This window comes from Rhinopithecus roxellana, chromosome 8 (assembly GCF_007565055.1).
Source record: "Rhinopithecus roxellana isolate Shanxi Qingling chromosome 8, ASM756505v1, whole genome shotgun sequence".
Lineage (NCBI taxonomy): Eukaryota > Metazoa > Chordata > Mammalia > Primates > Cercopithecidae > Rhinopithecus > Rhinopithecus roxellana.
In genome coordinates, this window is record NC_044556.1 from 31598671 (window position 1) to 31617191 (window position 18521).

Sequence of the window (18521 nt, forward strand, 5' to 3'; positions counted from 1 at the left end):
GTGAAACCCGATTTCTACTAAAAATACAAAAAATTAGCTGGGCGCAGTGGCGGGCACCCTGTAGTCCCAGCTACTCGGGAGGCTGAGGCAGGAGAATCGCTTGAACCCAGGAGTTTGAGGTTGCAGTGAGCCAAGATCATGCCACTGTACTCCAGCCTGGGTGACAGAGCGAGACTCTGTCTCAAAAAAAAAAAAAAAAAAAAAGAAGAAAAAAGAAAGAAAGAAATTCCACCTCTCCCAGCCACATAGTAGGCCTGAACTCAGAAGTCCTCCTTAAGTGTCAGATGCATAAATGAGAACAGCAAAGACTCCAACGTGCTTCTCCTTTGATGCAGAATGTGGCTGGAGGTCTTGGGCAGTGTGATTTTATTTCTTCACCATGAAGTTTGGGAATATATAATCTTTAAGGGATGACCCTTGAGTAATTCAGGGAACAGCAGAGGCATGGGGCTGTGGGCTGAGGCCAAAGGTCTGACTTATCCTTAGGGCATCGTAGCTGGGGATATTTCACCCCTTCCTGATCTAGGTCCTGCTTCCACTGGAGGAAGGCCTCTTTGCCATTGAGTACGTGGCTGGCTGTCACTGGACTCACTCTGGTCCCTCCCCCAACATTCTCAAGCAGGGGTTCCCTACAAATGATTCGCACGACTATTTTCTCAATTTTCAAAGGGATAGTATATAACTAGTAACATTCTAATTGCATAGAAATAAGTTAATTTATGACACAAAGGATGCCTTATGGCATGGAGGCTTAATTCTTGTGGAACTTCAGTTGAGGACTGGAATAGATACTTTGCCTCAACTGAAAATAGACCTTTGGTCTGAACAAAAAAGCCCTTCACATTCTGCTCAACCAAATTGCTTCCCCAACCTCCTCAAAACCTTTCCTAATATGTATTGCCTCCTGGAAATACTTTCTTTCTTAAACACACGCTTCCAACCTAGACCCTCTACAGTGGGGATCGCCGGATGAAAGGGATGAGAGAAAACAGGAAAGCCTTGGAGTCAGACAGACCTGGTTCAAATCCTAGCTCTGCTGCTTACCAGCTGCATGACTTGGGACAACTTATGAGCTTCAACTTCCTCATTTGTAAAATGAAGATTAAAAGAGATAAGGCACTTAGTTCAGTGCCTGTTGCATAGAAGGCTGTTTTAGTAAGCTGTGATTATATAGCAAACCACTTCAAAATTTAGTGGCTTGAAACAACAGCCACTATTCATTTGCTCATGATTTTACAATTTGGGCAGGGCTCTCCGGGGGTGATTTGTCTCTACAAGGTGCTCGACTGGGGCTCTGGAGTCCAAGGTGACCACATGTGTCTGGGGCCAGGGTGCTGGCTGTCAGTGAGGATGCTTGGTTGTCCTCCACGTGGCCTCTCATAATTCAGTAATGTAGCCTGAGGTCCTTTACATGGGAGCTGACTTCTAAGAGGAAAAGTAGAAACTATGGTACCTCTTAAGGCCCAGGCCTGGACTGGCACCACATCACTTCTGCTACGTTCTTTCGGTCAAAGCAAGTCACATGATTCAACAGACTCCAACTCTTGATGAGAGGAGCAGCATGCTCATACAAAGACAGGAGGAACTGTTATCATCTTCGTAGATTCTATCACAGAACACCTTCCATATCTTATTTGTCATCAGAATGAAAACAAAGATAATCAAGGGAACCTCACCTTTATTCTTTCCTGGATTTAATGAGACTCTGCTCCAATTTCTTTCTTTTTTTTTTTGAGACCGAGTCTCACTCTGTCGCCCAGGCTGGAGGGCAGTGGTGCGATTTTGGCTCACTGCAAGCTCCGTCTCCCGGGTTCACGCCATTCTCCTGCCTCAGGCTCCCATGTAGCTGGGACTACAGGCACTCACTACCACGCCTGGCTAATTTTTTTTTTTTTTTTTTTTGTATTTTTAGTAGACACGGGGTTTCACCGTGTTAGCCAGGATGGTCTTGATCTCCTGACCTCGTGATCTGCCCACCTCGGACTCCCAAAGTGCTGGGATTACAGGCGTGAGCCACCATGCCCGGCCTTTTTTTTTTTTTTTTGAGATGGAGTCTCGCTCTGTTGCCCAGGCTGGAGTGCAGTGGCATGATCTCGGCTCACTGCAAGCTCTGGCTCCTGGGTTCAAGCGATTCTCCTCCCTCAGCCTCCTGAGTAGCTGGGATGAGAGGCGCCCTCCACCACACCTGTCCAATTTATTTGTATTTTTAGTAGAGACAGATTTTCACCATGTTGGCCAGGCTGGTTTTGAACTCTTAACCTCAAGTGATCTGCCTGCCTCGGCCTCACAAAGTGCTGGGATTACGGGCGTGAGCCACAATGCCCAGCCTAATTTTTGTATTTTTTTTTTTTTTTGGGACAGAGTGTCGCTCTGTCTCCCAGGCTAGAGGGCAGTGGCGCGATCTAGGCTCACTGCAAGCTCCGCCTCCCGGGTTCACACCATTCTCCCGGCTCAGCCTCCCGAGTAGCTGGGACTACAGGTGCTGCCACCACGCCCGGCTAGTTTTTTCTCTATTTTTAGTAAAGAGGGGGTTTCACCGTGTTAGCCAGGATGGTCTCGATCTCCTGACCTCGTGATCCATCCGCCTCGGCCTCCCAAAGTGCTGGGATTACAGGCGTGAGCCACTGCGTCCGGCCTAATTTTTGTATTTTTATAGAGATGGGGTTTCACCATGTTGGCCGGGCTGGTCTCGAACTCCTGACCTCAAGTGATTCATCGGCCTCAGCCTCCCAAAGTTCTAGGATTACAGGTATGAGCCACAGTGCCCAGCCCTCCAATTTCTTGAGTATCATTCCAGCCCTCAGGTCTTGGGGCTCTACCTATAATTAGCTATGTTCATACTTGTGTTCTGCTGTTTGCCTCTTTTTGGTAGATGTGTGTCCTGTTATCCCAACTTAAATTGGAAAGCCCATAGAGGCAGAGAGCAAGTCACCTTCGGCATCTCTTTCCAGCACTTAGTACTGTGGAGAGTTGAATTCAGTTGTGTCATAGATGTCTAGGGAAAAGAACAGCATTAAAAACCTCTGTGGAAGAGAATGTGGATATGGGAAGAGAAAGGGGAGCCTTAAGGCCCTGTGATTCCTTACAGCATGGCTAAAGGATGGCAACTTTCCATATGTTTCATAGAAAGTCTCAAATACAGGAACATTTAGGCACTGGGGAGCCACACATTTATTTAGACGAATCCAAACCAGACATGGTGCCGAAGCTCCTTGACACAGTCTCACCACTGGTGGGCTTCCTGCAGGCACTGAAAAGAGAGAGCACTTTGTAGCCGTGACAGCAAATGGCCAGAGGACACCAGGCTGCTGAGGGCACCATTCTCACGGACCCTGGCTCCTGTGCCATGAATTCACTTCATTGCTGGGCACTGGCTGTGAGAGAGGGAAAGGGGCAACTAACACGAACACAAGTATCATTAACACAGAGAGGGAGGGGAGAGAGGGAGAGCTGCCTCTGCAAGCCGACTGTCGGAGAGCGCTTTCCTGAGAAGTCTGCACTTGTAATGCATCCCTTTGGGCTTTCATTTGCTACATACCAGTGAGAGCCTTAAATAAATGTCTTATGGGATCAAATTCATTTCCAATTTCCATCAGCCAGCAGCTACAAGTCAGAGAGGACACTGGGAACTTGTTCTCTTTAGTTCTTTCTCAAGCTTCTTTTTCACCTTATGCATCAATTTGTACACAACATACCTACTGTGAATGACAGAAAATCTAAAGGAGCTGTCAAGTTCTAAATGATGAGCTGAGCTGCCTTTTGCCAATAATGTGCTGCTTGGGACCGCACACCTAAAGGTTAAATTATAATTGACATAAATGAGAAGGAGGATTTTCTTCTCTTGGAAGGGAAGGAATCCATAAGCTTCCAAGTAAAAAAACAAACAAACATATTAATCAATTTTTTACCATGCTTATGATCCTGAGGTGTTTACTCAGTCAGCAGGAGCAGCCTCCCCTGTCCTTATGTACCCCACAGGCATAAGGTGCTGTGACTCTTGTGGGTTCCTGCACTCCGAATAGTTCCCTTGACATCTTTTCCTACAATACCTGCCCAGCTGCCTCCCACAGAACCTCCTTATGATTAGGTGGATGCTGTCACTCTTCTTCAGAGGACCATTAGGTTTTATTTCTACCATCAACTTGAGAAGTTCAGACGGAGAGAGGATATGACAAAAGCAGACTGCATCTAGTATACATTCTCTCCACAGGGATGACGGTGACGGTATTCGCTTTTAAAAACAGGTCGAGCACAGTGGCTCATGTCTGTAATCTCAGCACTTTGGGAGGCCAAGGCGGGTGGATCATGAGTCAGGAGATTGAGACCATCCTGGCTAACATGGTGAAATCCCGTCTCTACTAAAAAAAAAAAAAAATAGCTGGGCATGGTGGCACGCACCTGTAATCCCAGCTACTCAGGAGACTGAAGCACAAGAATCATTTGAACCCAGGAGGCAGAGGTTGCAGTGAGCTGAGATGGTGCCACTGCACTCCAGCCTGGGCAACAGAGCAAGACCTCACCCCCTCCCAAAAAAAAAAAAATGGTTACAACAAAAGTGGTCACCAGTGAGTATATGAATGGAAGGCTCAGGAATGCACCTCTGTCCCTGACTCAACAACACTAGCCATAAACAGGAACTAATCCACTGACACATCTTGCCTCTCTTTACTTACCTTTGTCAGAGTACCACGTCTTCTTAGGTGTCTTCAATTAGGAACTGCAATAATTTGGACATTTATCAGTGTTAACATCTCAGAAATCTCTGAGAAACCTTCTTTCAGAGCATTAGCATTAGAAATAGAAATATTCTATTTCAGGTTTTTGGGAGTCAATGGTGCTAATTAGGTAGTCTATACATAGAGAAGAACAGGACATGTAAGGGCTCATTCATTCTCGATTCACGCAACAAACATTTAGAGTGCCTACTATGTGTCAGAAACTGGGCTAGACACTGTGGGGACAAAGGCAAATAAGACACTGTCCCTGCCCTCAAAATGCTTATAATTTAATAGGGAAACATCTACAAACAGAAAATTATAAAACAGTATGTTAAACACAATGATGGAGATCTGAACAAGGTGACAGGTATAGATAAGTGATTAAATACTTTAAGGAAGTAGAGAGGATATGCAATATTACCTGTAAACAAACCAGAGGGGAAAGTGAAATAAAGCCCGACAAACAGCTGCAGCTTTCCTAGGCTGAGTCAGAAGATTGCACAGCATAAAGAAAAATGAGCTGAGTGAGGACCGGGAGACCTGGGCTCTTTCCACCAGTGCCAGGTGGTCAACTAACTGACACCGGAAATCATGGGCAAACCATTTCCCCCCCGTACTTTCATCTTCTCTTTTGCAAAATGGAAATAACAATTCTTCCTATATTATTGAATTGTGATGGAGAGAAATGAGATCGTAGATAATTAAAATGTCTCCTCCAAGACATCCTGATGATGACAACGATGAGAGGGTCCAACAGAGGAGCCCCTTCTCCACCTAGGCTTGCGTCTCTGGCTCCTGACTCTTCCACCGGTGGAGAGAGGAGGTGACTGGCAACCTAAGGCACTAGTTCTCCTCTTGCCCTTACCTTTCACATCCACCCGACAGTCTACAGATGCCTCCCCTAGGGGGTTCACCGCCTTGCAGGTATAGATGCCTCCATCAAAGGGACCAGGCTTGCGGATCTCTAGGGAGCAGATTCCCAGGTGAGTCAGGGCTCTGTACTTAGGGTTGCCTTGGATATCCATCTTGTTCTTCAGCCAGATGATCTTGGGCTGAAAGACAAAGATGAGGGAGGCAGCAAGGAGGGGCGGGGGTAAGAACAAATAGTCTTTCTGTGCTCAGTTTCTGGGACTCTGTCTACAAAGAGATAATGGCTTTCTGGAAGGCTCCCTGTTCCTTATGTTGTGGGAAGGGTTTCCCCTTCCAGTACCTTCAGTAGTCGCCCAAGCTCCTTCTCTTGGTTGAAAATAGCGCCTGAAACTTCACTTTCTTCGCCAATATTTCTGACTGGAAGAAAACTGCGAACTTCTGTACCGTGCTCTCAGGATCAGAAGCACTGAGCATCAGGCTCACCTGTTGTGAACCATTTGTATTCTGTTCCCACTGCTGACTTGTGAGTTGCCTCTGGTTAGAGAGTAGCTTCTAGAGTGGGCTCTTGATATCCCCCTTCTGAGATGTTATCTCCATGTAGTCTGGCCCAGACTCAAAACCCAAAAGGTTCTTGATACAGGTTATTACTGGTGTTTTATGGTGTGTGTGGAGCATGATGACTAGATTGTAAATAGAGAGCCTTGTTCAGGATTGTGGCCAAAGGCTGAACTCTAGGCAGCTTGTGTGTGCACGGCCCTGATGGGATGAGTTACGGAAGGGAAGGAGAAACCACCAGGACTCTGTCACTCCTACCAGAGACACAACTTGAAGCGCATGCCTAATTGCCAGCAGGTCAGTAAGCAACATTTTCATATATGAGAAACAAACACTCAAAAGGAAATGTCATTCTCATTAGTCTGTCTTGGACTCCAAGCACCCCAACTGTTCCTAAATACCGCGCTGTTGAAGAGGCAAATGGTGGTGATGGTAACAGATGTTATGTTACAATGCTCTGCAACTCAGCTTACATTAGGAGAGGCAGGAACAGAAAGCAGCTCAGCACAGCGCCCCCCAGAGCCCCCACTCACCCGGGGAGAGGCACGGACACAGCAGAAGAGCTGGGTGTTATAGCCGGTGACTGTAGTGCAGTCGGCCAGAGGCTGGGTAAATTTTGGGGCTTCAGAGAAATCTCGTTGGGCAAACCCCTTGGTCTTGTAAACAGTAGCTGAGGGCACCAAGAGGGGCTGGGATGTAGCTTCTGAGATCCCAGTCCTCATCGACTCGTTATCCTTAGCCTTTTCTTTCTTTCTTTCTTTTTTTTTTTTTAGATGGAGTTTTACTCTGTTGCCCAGGCTGGAGTGTAGTGGCTCTATCTCGGCTCACTGCAACCTCCACCTCCCGAATTCAAGCAATTCTCCTGCCTCAGCCTCCTGAGTAGCTGGGATTACAGGAGTGTGCCACCGTGCCTGGCTAATTTTTGTATTTTTAGTAGAGACGAGGTTTCACCATGTTGGCCAGGATGGTCTCGAACTCCTGACCTCAAGTGATCTGCCTGCCTTGGTCTCCCAAAGTGCTGGAATTACAGGTGTGAGTCACTGCACCCGGCCTATCCTTAAGTCTTCCCAGCTCATGGTCCCCGTGCCTCCCTTACCTGCTTTCTGGATGTGGGCGAGGTCCGTGGTGATGGGGGCTGTTTCACTGAGTCCGCATTGGTTTTCAGCAAAGACACGGAAGGCATAGGAGTTGCCGATGATGAGGTCGGAGATGATGCAGCTGGTGCGGTGATAGTGCTCCAGCACCGTGAACCACAGCTGCGGGGCCGAACATGATGCCAGAAATCAGCCACCCCATGTGGAACTACCAGAGGCCTGTCCCAGCATGCCCTCTTCCACCCTCCTTCCTTCCCAGCTGGCCTCACCCCGGATTTTGTGTCAGCCTTCTGCACCGTGTATCCCAGGAGTGTTGTATTCCCCGTATCTTGAGGAGGTGTCCATTCCAGGGTAGCGTTGAAGCCCCAAACGTCCACCAGCTTAATACTCTGAGGAGGGCCTGGCCTCTCTGAAAGGGCAAAGCCATGGCAGTGGGCGCGGCACAGCCCACATGCATTGAAGTCACTTCAGGAGTGCCCCAGCCCCTTTTCCTGCTCAGCTACCCTTCCTGTGCCCACCCTGTGTCCCAGACACAACATGGGGGCCTTGTCCCAGCTTCCTCAGTTCTCTGAGCTGGCTCCTCTTCAGCCTGGAGAGGGAGTTCCTGAGGACCCCCATCTCCCACACCCCCCCTCCCTGCCGTACCAATCACCAGGATGTCAATGGTGGCAGTGGCCTCCAGCCCGCCCAGCTGCACACGGAGTTGGTAGCGACCTGAATCAGCACGTTGGGCTTCTCGGATGAAGAGGATAGAGTCTCGTTCCCCATTCCGCACACTCACACGGCTGGTGTCCAAGGCACAGCCATCATGTGTCCAGATGGCTTGAGGTTTGGGCTTGCCCTGAGGAATGAGGGTAATGCTTTGAGCAGCCCTGAGAGGCTTCCTGACTCTTCCTGCTGCTGTAGGGGTCCCACCATCCCAGGTCCACAGGGAGGCTTGACTTGGAGCTGCACATTCCTTGAGTTAGAAGTTGGTTGACCCTCCCGGGGGCCTCCTCCTTTCAGCAACAACCTAAGGATCTTGGGAAAGAGGGATGGCTTCAACCTCTGAGAGCTTAGGTCATGAACACCCGGGGCAGCTGTGACCCAAATGAATAGCCACTCAAACTGCCAAGAACCCTTCTAACTGCAAGTTCCGTGGCCTCTGCAGATTGAATGGTATGGATTAACCTCACACCACCTCATGGGTGCACATCCAGTCCTATCCAAACCCACCCTCAGGAGTGCAGAGGTCATTTGGCCTCAGACTTCTGGTGATGTGACCCCTTCTATCCAAGACTGGGAAGATTGCCCCTCTGCTAGCAGGACTCTTGGCATCTGTTTCCAAATCCAAAGCCTGGGCTGGCCCCAGACATGGACCCAGTATGGTTCTCGCGTGATCACCTGGAATGGGATTAGTAGGTTCACTGTGTCCCCAACCTTCCGGATGTAGGTCTGCCTCAGGGCCCGAGGTAGCCAGATCTTGGGGTGCTCTGAGTGATGGAAAGAGAGAAAATAGGAGATGGATACTCAGAGAAAGTAAATCCTGCCTCCAGCTGCCTGCTGTGGGTGGGTGGCCCAGGAATCAGTCACCAAATTAAGCCTTTCTTAGAAGGAAGGGGAAGAGTGCTCCCATCATCCTGCTGGGATCTGGGGATGAGGGCTTGGCTTACGGAACACCCTGGGAACGTTAAAGTCTCAGCAGAAAGAACACTGGAGCGCGAGTCTGACAGTTCCGCTAATTTGTAACTCTCAAATGCTGACTTTCCATCATCTGGAGGCATTCCATCCTGATGGAGGCATTTTTATTTTTCTGTTTATGTACAGACCAGGCTAGTCTGTGTGGTTTGCCTTTCCACCCTTTTCTACATTTGTCCTTAATACCATTCCTTTTGTCAAGGCCACTTTCCATGTCAATCCTGACCTCCCAGTTAAGTCTGAGTCTGAGGAGAATGCTCTCCATTCTGCAGGCAGAGTCAACACCCTGGCCTCCCCAGCCGCCCACGGAGACAACACTGATGTCACTGCAGAGGGAGCGCATGTCTGGGTCCGTTCCTCTGCATGGCCATTCTGCTCCCAGGCTTCTTCCAGTTTGCAGAGGATCATTTTTTACAGATTCTGGGACAGATGAGGTCCACCGGTCATTTCCCCTTGATCTCCCAGGCCTGCCCCAGTGAGAAGTGGAGATTAGATGATGTGTTTGAGCTTCCAGGATGAAGACAGGAGAGGCTTGGAAAAGTGCTGAGTGTAGGTTTGGAGAATAACCAGGTGTCATTTCTCTCCTCCTGGGATGCCTCACACTGTCTCGGCTGCCAAAGCACAAATATTCTACCTGGATTCCCTCGGGGGCCTGGCTGAGACGGATACCATTTTCTGGCCTTTTCCTGGCTGCTATCTCTTCCTTTCTCAGGTACAGGCAGTCGCCTGGCTGATGTTATCTTTAGTAGAATGTGATAGTGCTTCAGTTCCCAACAACCCAGGATTCCCGCCACAGTTCATTCTTGGCAGTTGGAAGAACTTCACCCCTGGCACATTCCTGTGGCAAACAGCATGACTGCTTGACAGTGGATTCCAAACTCTTTGATAATGCACACTTCTGTGAAAATACTTCCCTGAGCATTCACTATGACATATGTCTGTTTACTTATAGATGAACTGTTTAAATATGTACACTACACAACACAAACATGTAAGTGACGCAACTGAAACAGAGCTTCTACTGTGTCCTTCCTCCAGCTCAATTGGCGAGCATTGTCCAGAGAACTTCACTCCCAGAGTCTCCCCATGATAATCTCAAGGTCTCGAGACTTTTGCAAATGAAGATCAATAGCAATGTACAGTGCACACGGTCCGTTTGATTTCTGCAGTTTCCTTTTGTGCTGTGTGGCTTATGTTTTCACCTGGGCTGTGCCTGTCTTAGACTGCACCTCAGGAATACATGATGAGAGGACTTGACGGGTCAGCGTGCTCGTCCTCCCTGCCCTGCTCAGGGCTTGACTGCCTCAGCACAGATGCAGCAGCCCCAGGCGGCTGAGCGACCCTGCTGTGGCTGCCCTCGGCTGGGCTCTGGTGGCTTGGGAGGGGCGGGGCATGAAGAACAGAAGCAGCATTTGTGTGATGGGCTCCTCTCCTGTGGCCATCTTGGCAAGCAACCAAGGAGTTGAAAACGGGTGGATATGACTTAAGGGTGTTTTGAAAAAGAGGGCCGTACTTGGAAAGGCGGGTCAAAACCTCATCTTGTTGGGCTTGGTTCCCCACTGTTGGGGGAGGAAATAACCCTTCCGACATTTACTGGAGAGAAGGTGGCTCTGCTGTCCCTGTGCTGCCTGCCTACAGAATGATGGCGTTGGGAAGGGGCTGTAAGCACCAGAACAAGGAAGCTGGGAGGAAGAGGGCTCCGAGAAAGAAGCCGGTATTCTGGAGACCTCCCGGCCAGCGGTGACGATGTGCCTGGCACCTGAGACTCCTGCCTCCCCATCTAAGATTGTGTGTCTGCAGGACCCATTCTCAGAGCACCAGCTGTGTCCTGCCCGCCAGTGTCCACCCAGCACTGAGCACCAGTCAGGGCTCAGACAGTGGCCTGCCCCTGGAGGGAGGAGGCCCAGAGGGAAAGCAGGGGCTAGACACACCCAAGAACTGCAAAGGGTTGAGGCAGGGAGAGGAACCCAGGCCTTCACACCTGGCAGAAGTGCCCGCTGCGCCCCGCCCTGCCGAGACCTCAGGTAGGGAATGGGCTGTCATGGGTAGCTGTGAGCTGATGTATGTGTTTCTACCTAGTGTTTCTTAGAAAAACACCTTGGAAAATGTTAGCATTCTTACATCTGAACTAAAGCGAAAAATGAAAGAAACGGGTTTATGTGGAACATAAGCTAAGGTGGGGGAGTTAAGGGAAGAGGAGCAGACTGGCCCTTGAGATCTAGAGAGGATCCCAGCTGGGCAGAGAGAGCAAGGAAGGAGGCTGCCCGCGAGGACGGTGGTCTCTCCCGTCCTGGACCGCTCCATTGCTGGTTCTCTGCTTATCAGTGGGTTTCCTGACAAGATGACGAAACTTAAGTCTCTAGAATGGACTCCGAGGATGAGCAGGTGAGGCCTCTGCTCCCAGCAGGCTCCCAGCTCCCTGTGGGAGGGCAGAGGATGGGCTTGAGGCTCACACAGCTGACTACGTGCAGAGGTGGCAGGAGACAGTGTGACAGCTTCAGACGCCCGGTCAGCAGGTCAGCAGCATGCTCTCCAATCGCCTCCCAACCCAACCCGGGCACAATCTGACTCTTTGCTAAGAATGTGAATGCCGGGCTCATTTGAGGCATCTCTTTTCACACATCTGCAGTCAAGCGAGGTGTAAATTGTACTGACCTTGGGGAGGCATGGCTTTCCCTGATGCCCAAGGTCTTTCTCCTCCTCAGATGCCAGGAGGGATGTGAACCAAAGCCTACAGCCTTTAAGAGCCTAGGTTTTCTAAGAGCAGGTCTGTGAGAGCCACAGTTTGGTTTTCTCCCTTCATAGGGTCTTAGAGAAAAGGCATCTTGAAAAGTCCTTTAAGGGCCTTTGGTTCTGAGCGGGGCTGCTCTCAGTATGACATTTCTCTCAGACAGAATGCCGTCTAATTCTTTCTCAAAGATTCTTAGAGAAGACTACTTTAGTCCAGGCACAGTGGCTTACACCTGTAATCCCAGCACTTTGGGAGGCTGAGGAAGGTGGATCACCTGAGGTCAGAAGTTCAAGACTAGCCTGGTCAACATAGTGAAACCCCGTCTGCACTAAATATACAAAAATTAGCCGGCCGTGGTGGCGGACGCCTGTAATCTCAGCTACTTGGGAGACTGAGGCAGGAGAATCACTTGAACCCAGTAGGCAGAGGTTGCAGTGAGCCAAGGTCACACCATTGCACTCCAGCCTGGGCAACAAGAGCAAAACTTCATCTCAAAAAGAAAAAAAAAAAAGAAAAGAAAAGAGAAAACTACTTCAAGTCCAAAGATCTTGAGTTCTGATTAGAAAATTCCTCCTAATACCTACCCTACTTTTATCCTGCTAAAGTTTACGCCTGGTTTGCTATTCTATAATTGTTCCTATCCTCTCATAATTCCCTTTTATGGGATCGGTCTTTCTCCAGTGGCTCCCTAGGGGCTGTATAGTTCAGACCAATGTTACTAACTATGACCTGGAGAGACAAGAATCAAGACGGAAGCACTGGAGAAGTGGAGAGGGTGTGTGTGTGTGTGTGTTTGTATGAGGGCGTATGTATGTGTGTGTGAATGTATGTGCGTGAATGTGTGTGTTTGTGTACATGCATGAATGTGTGTATGGGTGTGTTCACGTGTGTGTGAATGGTGTGTGTGTGTATGAGAGTGTGTGTGTGAGAGAGCCTGCATACACACGTGCCTATGTGGGTGAAGGATCACCAAAAGAGGGTGAATGCAGGAGGCTAGCTACGGCTTTGAAACTATCCAGAGGTTTCCAGAAATCCAAGAAGTACCAGGATTTCTTAGAGAAACATTACCAGATGCCTAGGATGTGGCCTTGGTCTACTCAGAAACCTGTCTCCAGGGGTGCAATGGGAAAGGAGTGGGGCAAGAGTGTCACTTTCTTGAAGACCATGAAACTAAGGTCAGAAAAAATAAAAGGACATAGGAACAGGCAACACTTCTTTGAGGAAAAGACTCCACCACCCCGTCCCTGTGTTACAGTCATCCCCCTAGTGCTTGATGGTTTTAGCCCTGGCTCACTGTCTCTCCAATACTGCTCCAGGCATAATTCCTGCTGGTCCCAATACCCATGTTTCCAGTCCCTGTAGGGTCTCTCACATCCAGCCCACCACTCCTCCAATAACTTTGTCCTCTCCTAATTCAGCCACTGGTCCCTGTGGCTATTTTCTTTTTCTTTTTCTTTTTTTTTTTTTTTGAGACGGAGTCTCGCTCTGTCGCCCAGGCTGGAGTGCAGTGGCCGGATCTCAGCTCACTGCAAGCTCCGCCTCCCGGGTTTACGCCATTCTCCTGCCTCAGCCTCCCGAGTAGCTGGGACTACAGGCGCCCGCCACTTCGCCTGGCTAGTTATTTTTTTTTTTTTTTTTGAGGCGGAGTCTCGCTCTGTAGCCCAGACTGGAGTGCAGTGGCGCAATCTCGGCTCACTGCAAGCTCCGCCTCCCGGGTTCACGCCATTCTCCTGCCTCAGCCTCCCGAGTAGCTGGGACTACAGGCGCCCGCCACCTCGCCCGGCTAGTTTTTTGTATTTTTAGTAGAGACGGGGTTTCACCATGTTAGCCAGGATGGTCTCGATCTCCTGACCTCGTGATCCACCCGTCTCAGCCTCCCAAAGTGCTGGGATTACAGGCTTGAGCCACCGCGCCCGGCCCCTCGCCCGGCTAGTTTTTTGTATTTTTTTAGTAGAGACGGGATTTCACCGTGTTAGCCAGGATGGTCTCGATCTCCTGACCTCGTGATCCGCCCGTCTCGGCCTCCCAAAGTGCTGGGATTACAGGCTTGAGCCACCGTGCCCGGCCCCTGTGGCTGTTTTCTAGACCAAGAGCTACAATCCTTCTATGATCAGAATTACAAGCATCCCACTGTCTCATCACCACCTCTATAACAGAGATGGCTAACTGTCTAACAAAATGTATGTTACCCCTTCTGTAGTGTAGCTATCTCTGAGAAGTGGCTACCCGGCCACCTTTTGCTGGATGACCATGAAACTAGTTCTTGCCAATGAGACCTAAGTGGCAATGGTGAGAATCACTTCTGGTCCCAGGCTTTGAAGAAGTTAGATTTCTATTTTCTCCTTCTGCTAGCTGTATGCAAATGATCACGGGGCCCTAAGGAATGGCAGAGCCCCAAGATGAAAGAGGCCTGGGTCCCTGAATTACCACATGGAGGAGAACTATCTGCAGAATACAGTTGTTTTCAGTTCTTACAGTAGTGAGAAATAGATGTCTGTCATTCCTGAGACCAATTTGTTTCATTCACTAGTATACCTAACTAATATAATCTTTATCCCTTTAGCTCACTTCCTCTAATGCTCCAACACCAGCAATTCTTTGGCACCACTGAGATCTGTGATCCATTGTCCTACCACCCTCTCACTACCTAGCACCCCTTTCATGTCAGCACTTTCTTCACCACCCAACTTAGATTACACGGTCATTATTATACTCTCTCTCTTGCACTCACTCAAATCCCTGAGTCCTCTTTGACCTCATTACACTCTCCTGGCAATACCTAACCCTGGCTAAATAAACTTCCCACCCACTCAGTGCCTGTATCTGCACAGAGTAACAGGACTAGGGGAAAATACAAAATTATGTGGAGTTTAACTTGAGGGCCATTAATAGTGACCACCACCTCCAAGTGGACCCTGGCAATTCTACTAGACTTCCCAAGTTCACTCGGTCTCCCATTCTCCTGGGTGACTATTGCACACCTTCCCCTTCTAAAACCTCCCTACCTTCTCCCTCATTCTCATTCCCAGTTGTTGATCTTGCTAGTGTCTAAGGCCCACCTACGGTCTATTCTTAACATGGCCAGCTGGAAAAATCCTTAAAATCTACAGTTGGTCCTGTCAGTCCTTACTCCCAGTCCCTGCACTGGCTGTCCCTCTGTCTCGTAGACAAACCAAAGTCTTCACAGCGACCCCGCTACCTCTCAGACTGAAATACTGCCACTGTCTCCCTCCCTGTGCTACAGCCACAATTGCCCCAACCCATAAAGCACACTCCTGCCTCTGAGCCTTTGCAGTTGTTCTGTCTGCGTGGGAAATATTCCCCCAAATATCTGCATGCATTGCTTTCTCACGTCCTTTAAGTTGCTGCTCAAATGTCACCTTATTAGTGAGGCCCTCACTGAATATTCCATTTGAAGCAGGAAGCCTGCATGCTTCCTACCCGCAGCATGTGTTATCCCCGTCCCTGCATTAGTTTTGGCATAGTATTTCGCACCATCTGACATATTAGATATTTTACTTGTTTATTTATTATCTAGCTCTCTCTGCGAGAATATAACTTCCATAAGGGCAGTTATTTTTACCTATTTTGTTCATTTCTGCAATTCTGGCACCTACCCGGCCACCTTTTGCTGGATGGCCATGAGACTAGTCCTTGCCAATGAGACCTAAGTGGCAATGGTGAGAATCACTTCTGGTCCCAGGCTTTGAAGAAGTTAGATTTCTATTTTCTGGCACCTGTGATGAGCACCTGGCACATCATAGGCACAACCTAAATATTTGTGGAAGGAAGGAGGAGGAAAGGAAGGATGGAAGGAAGGACGGGAAGAAAGGTCACTCCTAGGCATGAGATTCAGTTTCCCATGTCTGGAAGACACAGAACAGTTCAGATTGAAAGAGCACACACAGTCAGTTGGAGCGATGTTGCTGAAGTCAGCAGATGGGCTCTCCCTCCTCCACCTCAGGGTCTCACCTTCTCCATGGGAGGGATGCAGCTTGTTACCCAGCCTCTCCCTGTTTTGGAAGCTCTCCTCTCGCCCCTGCCAAGCTTTGTCTCCAGGACACAGTGCTCAGTGTAGTGCTGAGGACAGACATAGAACTGTTTACCGATGCCGGCCACCTACTCCTGCTTATTTAGCCACGTAGCAGGCTTGCCAAACTAAAAGCTCATTGTTGGCCATTTGCAGTTGGTTTTGATCTTGCAAATTAATTTCTATTTCTGATGCCTGCTCTAGTCCCATGTTTTCACATGCTTACTGTGATACTCAGTCCCAGAGCTCTCTGTAAGGAAGAGGAGTTAGGAGGAAGAAAGGCTTTGGAGCTCTCAGGTGGCTTAGGGGTCATCTAGTCCAGGCCCATGGCACCCTGAAGGATCTTTAGTGGGGGTTTGTGTGTTTTTTTTGTGTATTTTTCCTGGGGCAAGAGTCCACAGCTGTCATTAGATTTTCCTACGGGTCCATATCCACCAAAAGGTTAAGACCCTGATTTAGTTCAACTCCTCAATTTACAGATGAGAAAATGGGAGTGGATTGACTTGCTTAGGGCCACAGAACAGAGCCAAGATTTGAACTCTTGGAACTTCTTTGTTCCAGGTAGTTAGCAGATGCACATATATTTTGGAAAGTATTCAAAGGTGTTCTTATTGCCAGTGACTTCTAGGATACCACTAGGTTGAGCCACTGGGTGCTAGTGGCCCTGAGGCCTGCAGTGTACAGAGCTGCTGCACACAAGAGGGTTTGGGCTGCATTTGCGGGCCCGTGACTGGGGGCTGTCAGGAGCTGGCTGCAGCCAGAGGGGAGAAGCATGGGGGAGATGAACGCCCTCCCTTGGGGTTTTGGGGAGACCAGTAGAGAGTGCCAAGGCGTCAGCAGTCTCGGCTCTCATTCTCCTGCTGCCTGTCACTTATTCTCTGGGCCTTTTAAGGGAAGAAACTGGTTTTCTGCCTCAATCACCCCAGCTTAATATATTAACACTAACTTCTGCTCCCATCTTCAATGGGACAAACTTGGCCAGCTCTCTGCCCTTGACATTCAAACAATTTCTGGAAACCTGGCCTCTCCCATGGATAAGAGGCAGAGAGTATCTGCTGCACAACCCTATGGAGGCAGAAGGCAGCCTTCACCTCTCACTTGGAAATATTTGATCATTTATTTACGTCTTAGTTTGACCTCTTCCAAGGCACTCTGGATCATCTCAGCAATCCTTTCAACTACCCTGATAGGTAGATGTACGAATCACCATTTTACAGAGCGAAAATGGAAACTAAGCAGTTCAGTGACTTGTCCAAGGTCACAGGGCTGTTAGAGGCAGCACTAGGAATTGAGCCTAGAGCTTTGCCTCCAAGTCTAGTACATCTTTTCCCCTGACTCTTCCTGCCCTGGGAGTCCACGTGTTTCTTGTTTGTGGTCTTTTCATCCTCTTCACTCAAGAATTCCAGGTGAGCGCCACGAAGTGGTTAGCTACAGAGGCCTCAGTCAGGGCATTTGGGGATGGGCAGCAGGAAGCTGGGGGTTGGAATTCGTGCCAACCACCTCCTCACTTGGGAACGCCTCTTTGCTGAGAGGCGCACAGAGACCATCGTGAAGGGGAAATCGAATGCTTCTCCCGGGAGAGCTCCACCTCTGTGGAGCTCAGACTCTGAGGGGTCAGGATCTCCCATGGGAGCAGCTGGAGGTTGGAGGAGGTCCTGACCCCGTGGCACTGCCCAGCAGGAGGCCGAGTGTCACTGTGCTGCCCCACTCTTAGCCTCCCCATTGCCATAGCTTTTGATTTCCCTGTTCCTTCCGCAGACAGACACTCTCTCACCCCTCAGTCCCTTCCTGACTGGCCAATTAGTACATCAGGTCCTCCCAGTCCTTATGACAATTTTTTAAAAGGTAAAAATATAAACAGATCATTTTTAGTCACTGTAAAGTGCCACCAACACCATCACTGACTTCTCAGCTAAAACACAAAAACTTAGCAGGGACATTTGAGCAGCAAGTCAGACTCCATCAAGGACAGGGGCTGGGGGCTCCCACAAATGATCTCCAGCCTAAGCACCAATCCCCTAAAGTCTTTAGCTCTGCAAAAAACCTGAGGTGGCATCAGGAAAGTGGCAATGTCCTCCCCAACTCCCACCACCCGGCCTTGCCACCCTCCCCACCCGCCATGGGTCACCTTCTATAGGGGGCAGGAGCTGGGGAGTGGGGCTGCCAGCCCCCTGTCCAGGTGAAGCCTGGGGTGGTTCAGCATCCGCTGGGCTGACTTCTTTCACCTTCAGCTTGGATCCTGCGGCCACCTCCGGAGCTGTGGCTGCCTCCATGCTGGGCCTTCCCAGAGGCTGAGCTCCAGCTCTAGATTTTCACTGCTGGTGATGAGGGAGGGGCTGAGCACCTGCTCCCAGGCTGGCCTCCCGGGTCCCAGCCACAGGGTTACGTAACTGGGCTGGCCTTCCCCCACTCAGCTACGCCCTGCAGAAGGGCTGAAGTAGGGGTTGGGGGAGAGAGGAGGATCAAAGAGCAGCCAAGAATAGCCCCAGGAGGAGGACTGAGGTGGCCCGGTTATCTCGAGAGAGAGATGACACCCCCCACAGCACCAGGGAAGGAGGGAGAGCTTGAACACAGACCATCCACAAGGGACCTCTGATTTCTGTCGGGAGGGTTGAGTGACATCTCTGCTCCTGACCTCCAGTTCATCCCGCAGGGCATTCAGGTCCCAAAGAAGGGGGCCAGGATCAGCTGACTCACAGCAATGCCTGAACTGCTCTTTCTCCCTCTGCTCCCACATTCAATGAGTTGTAAAGTCTTATCAGCTCGACCTTTACAGGGCCTGTCCCATCCTCCCCCGCTCCCCAGGGGGCAGCGGGCACAGTGCAGTGGTAGGTGGAGACTGCACT

At 49.7% G+C, this 18521-nt stretch overlaps 1 protein-coding gene across 4 annotated transcripts; it reads right to left on the reverse strand.

Annotated features, from left to right (window-relative positions):
* Positions 1 to 3153: 3153 nt before the first annotated feature.
* Positions 3154 to 18396, reverse strand: MYBPHL (myosin binding protein H like). Of its 4 annotated transcripts, none has more exons than XM_030936381.1 (10): positions 18252 to 18396; positions 17804 to 17990; positions 8621 to 8709; positions 7883 to 8078; positions 7507 to 7646; positions 7240 to 7399; positions 6677 to 6813; positions 5584 to 5770; positions 4674 to 4717; positions 3154 to 3250 (listed from the first exon to the last, which is right to left on the reverse strand). In XM_030936381.1, exons 2-9 carry the CDS (start codon positions 17946 to 17948, stop codon positions 4707 to 4709), a joined length of 1065 nt encoding a protein of 354 aa, XP_030792241.1. In that variant the 5' UTR covers positions 17949 to 17990; positions 18252 to 18396; the 3' UTR covers positions 3154 to 3250; positions 4674 to 4706. The 4 variants fall into 4 exon arrangements, with proteins under 4 accessions (XP_030792241.1, XP_030792239.1, XP_030792242.1 ...); XM_030936379.1 differs by having other exon boundaries at positions 17804 to 17993; XM_030936382.1 differs by having other exon boundaries at positions 18311 to 18368.
* Positions 18397 to 18521: the final 125 nt, after the last annotated feature.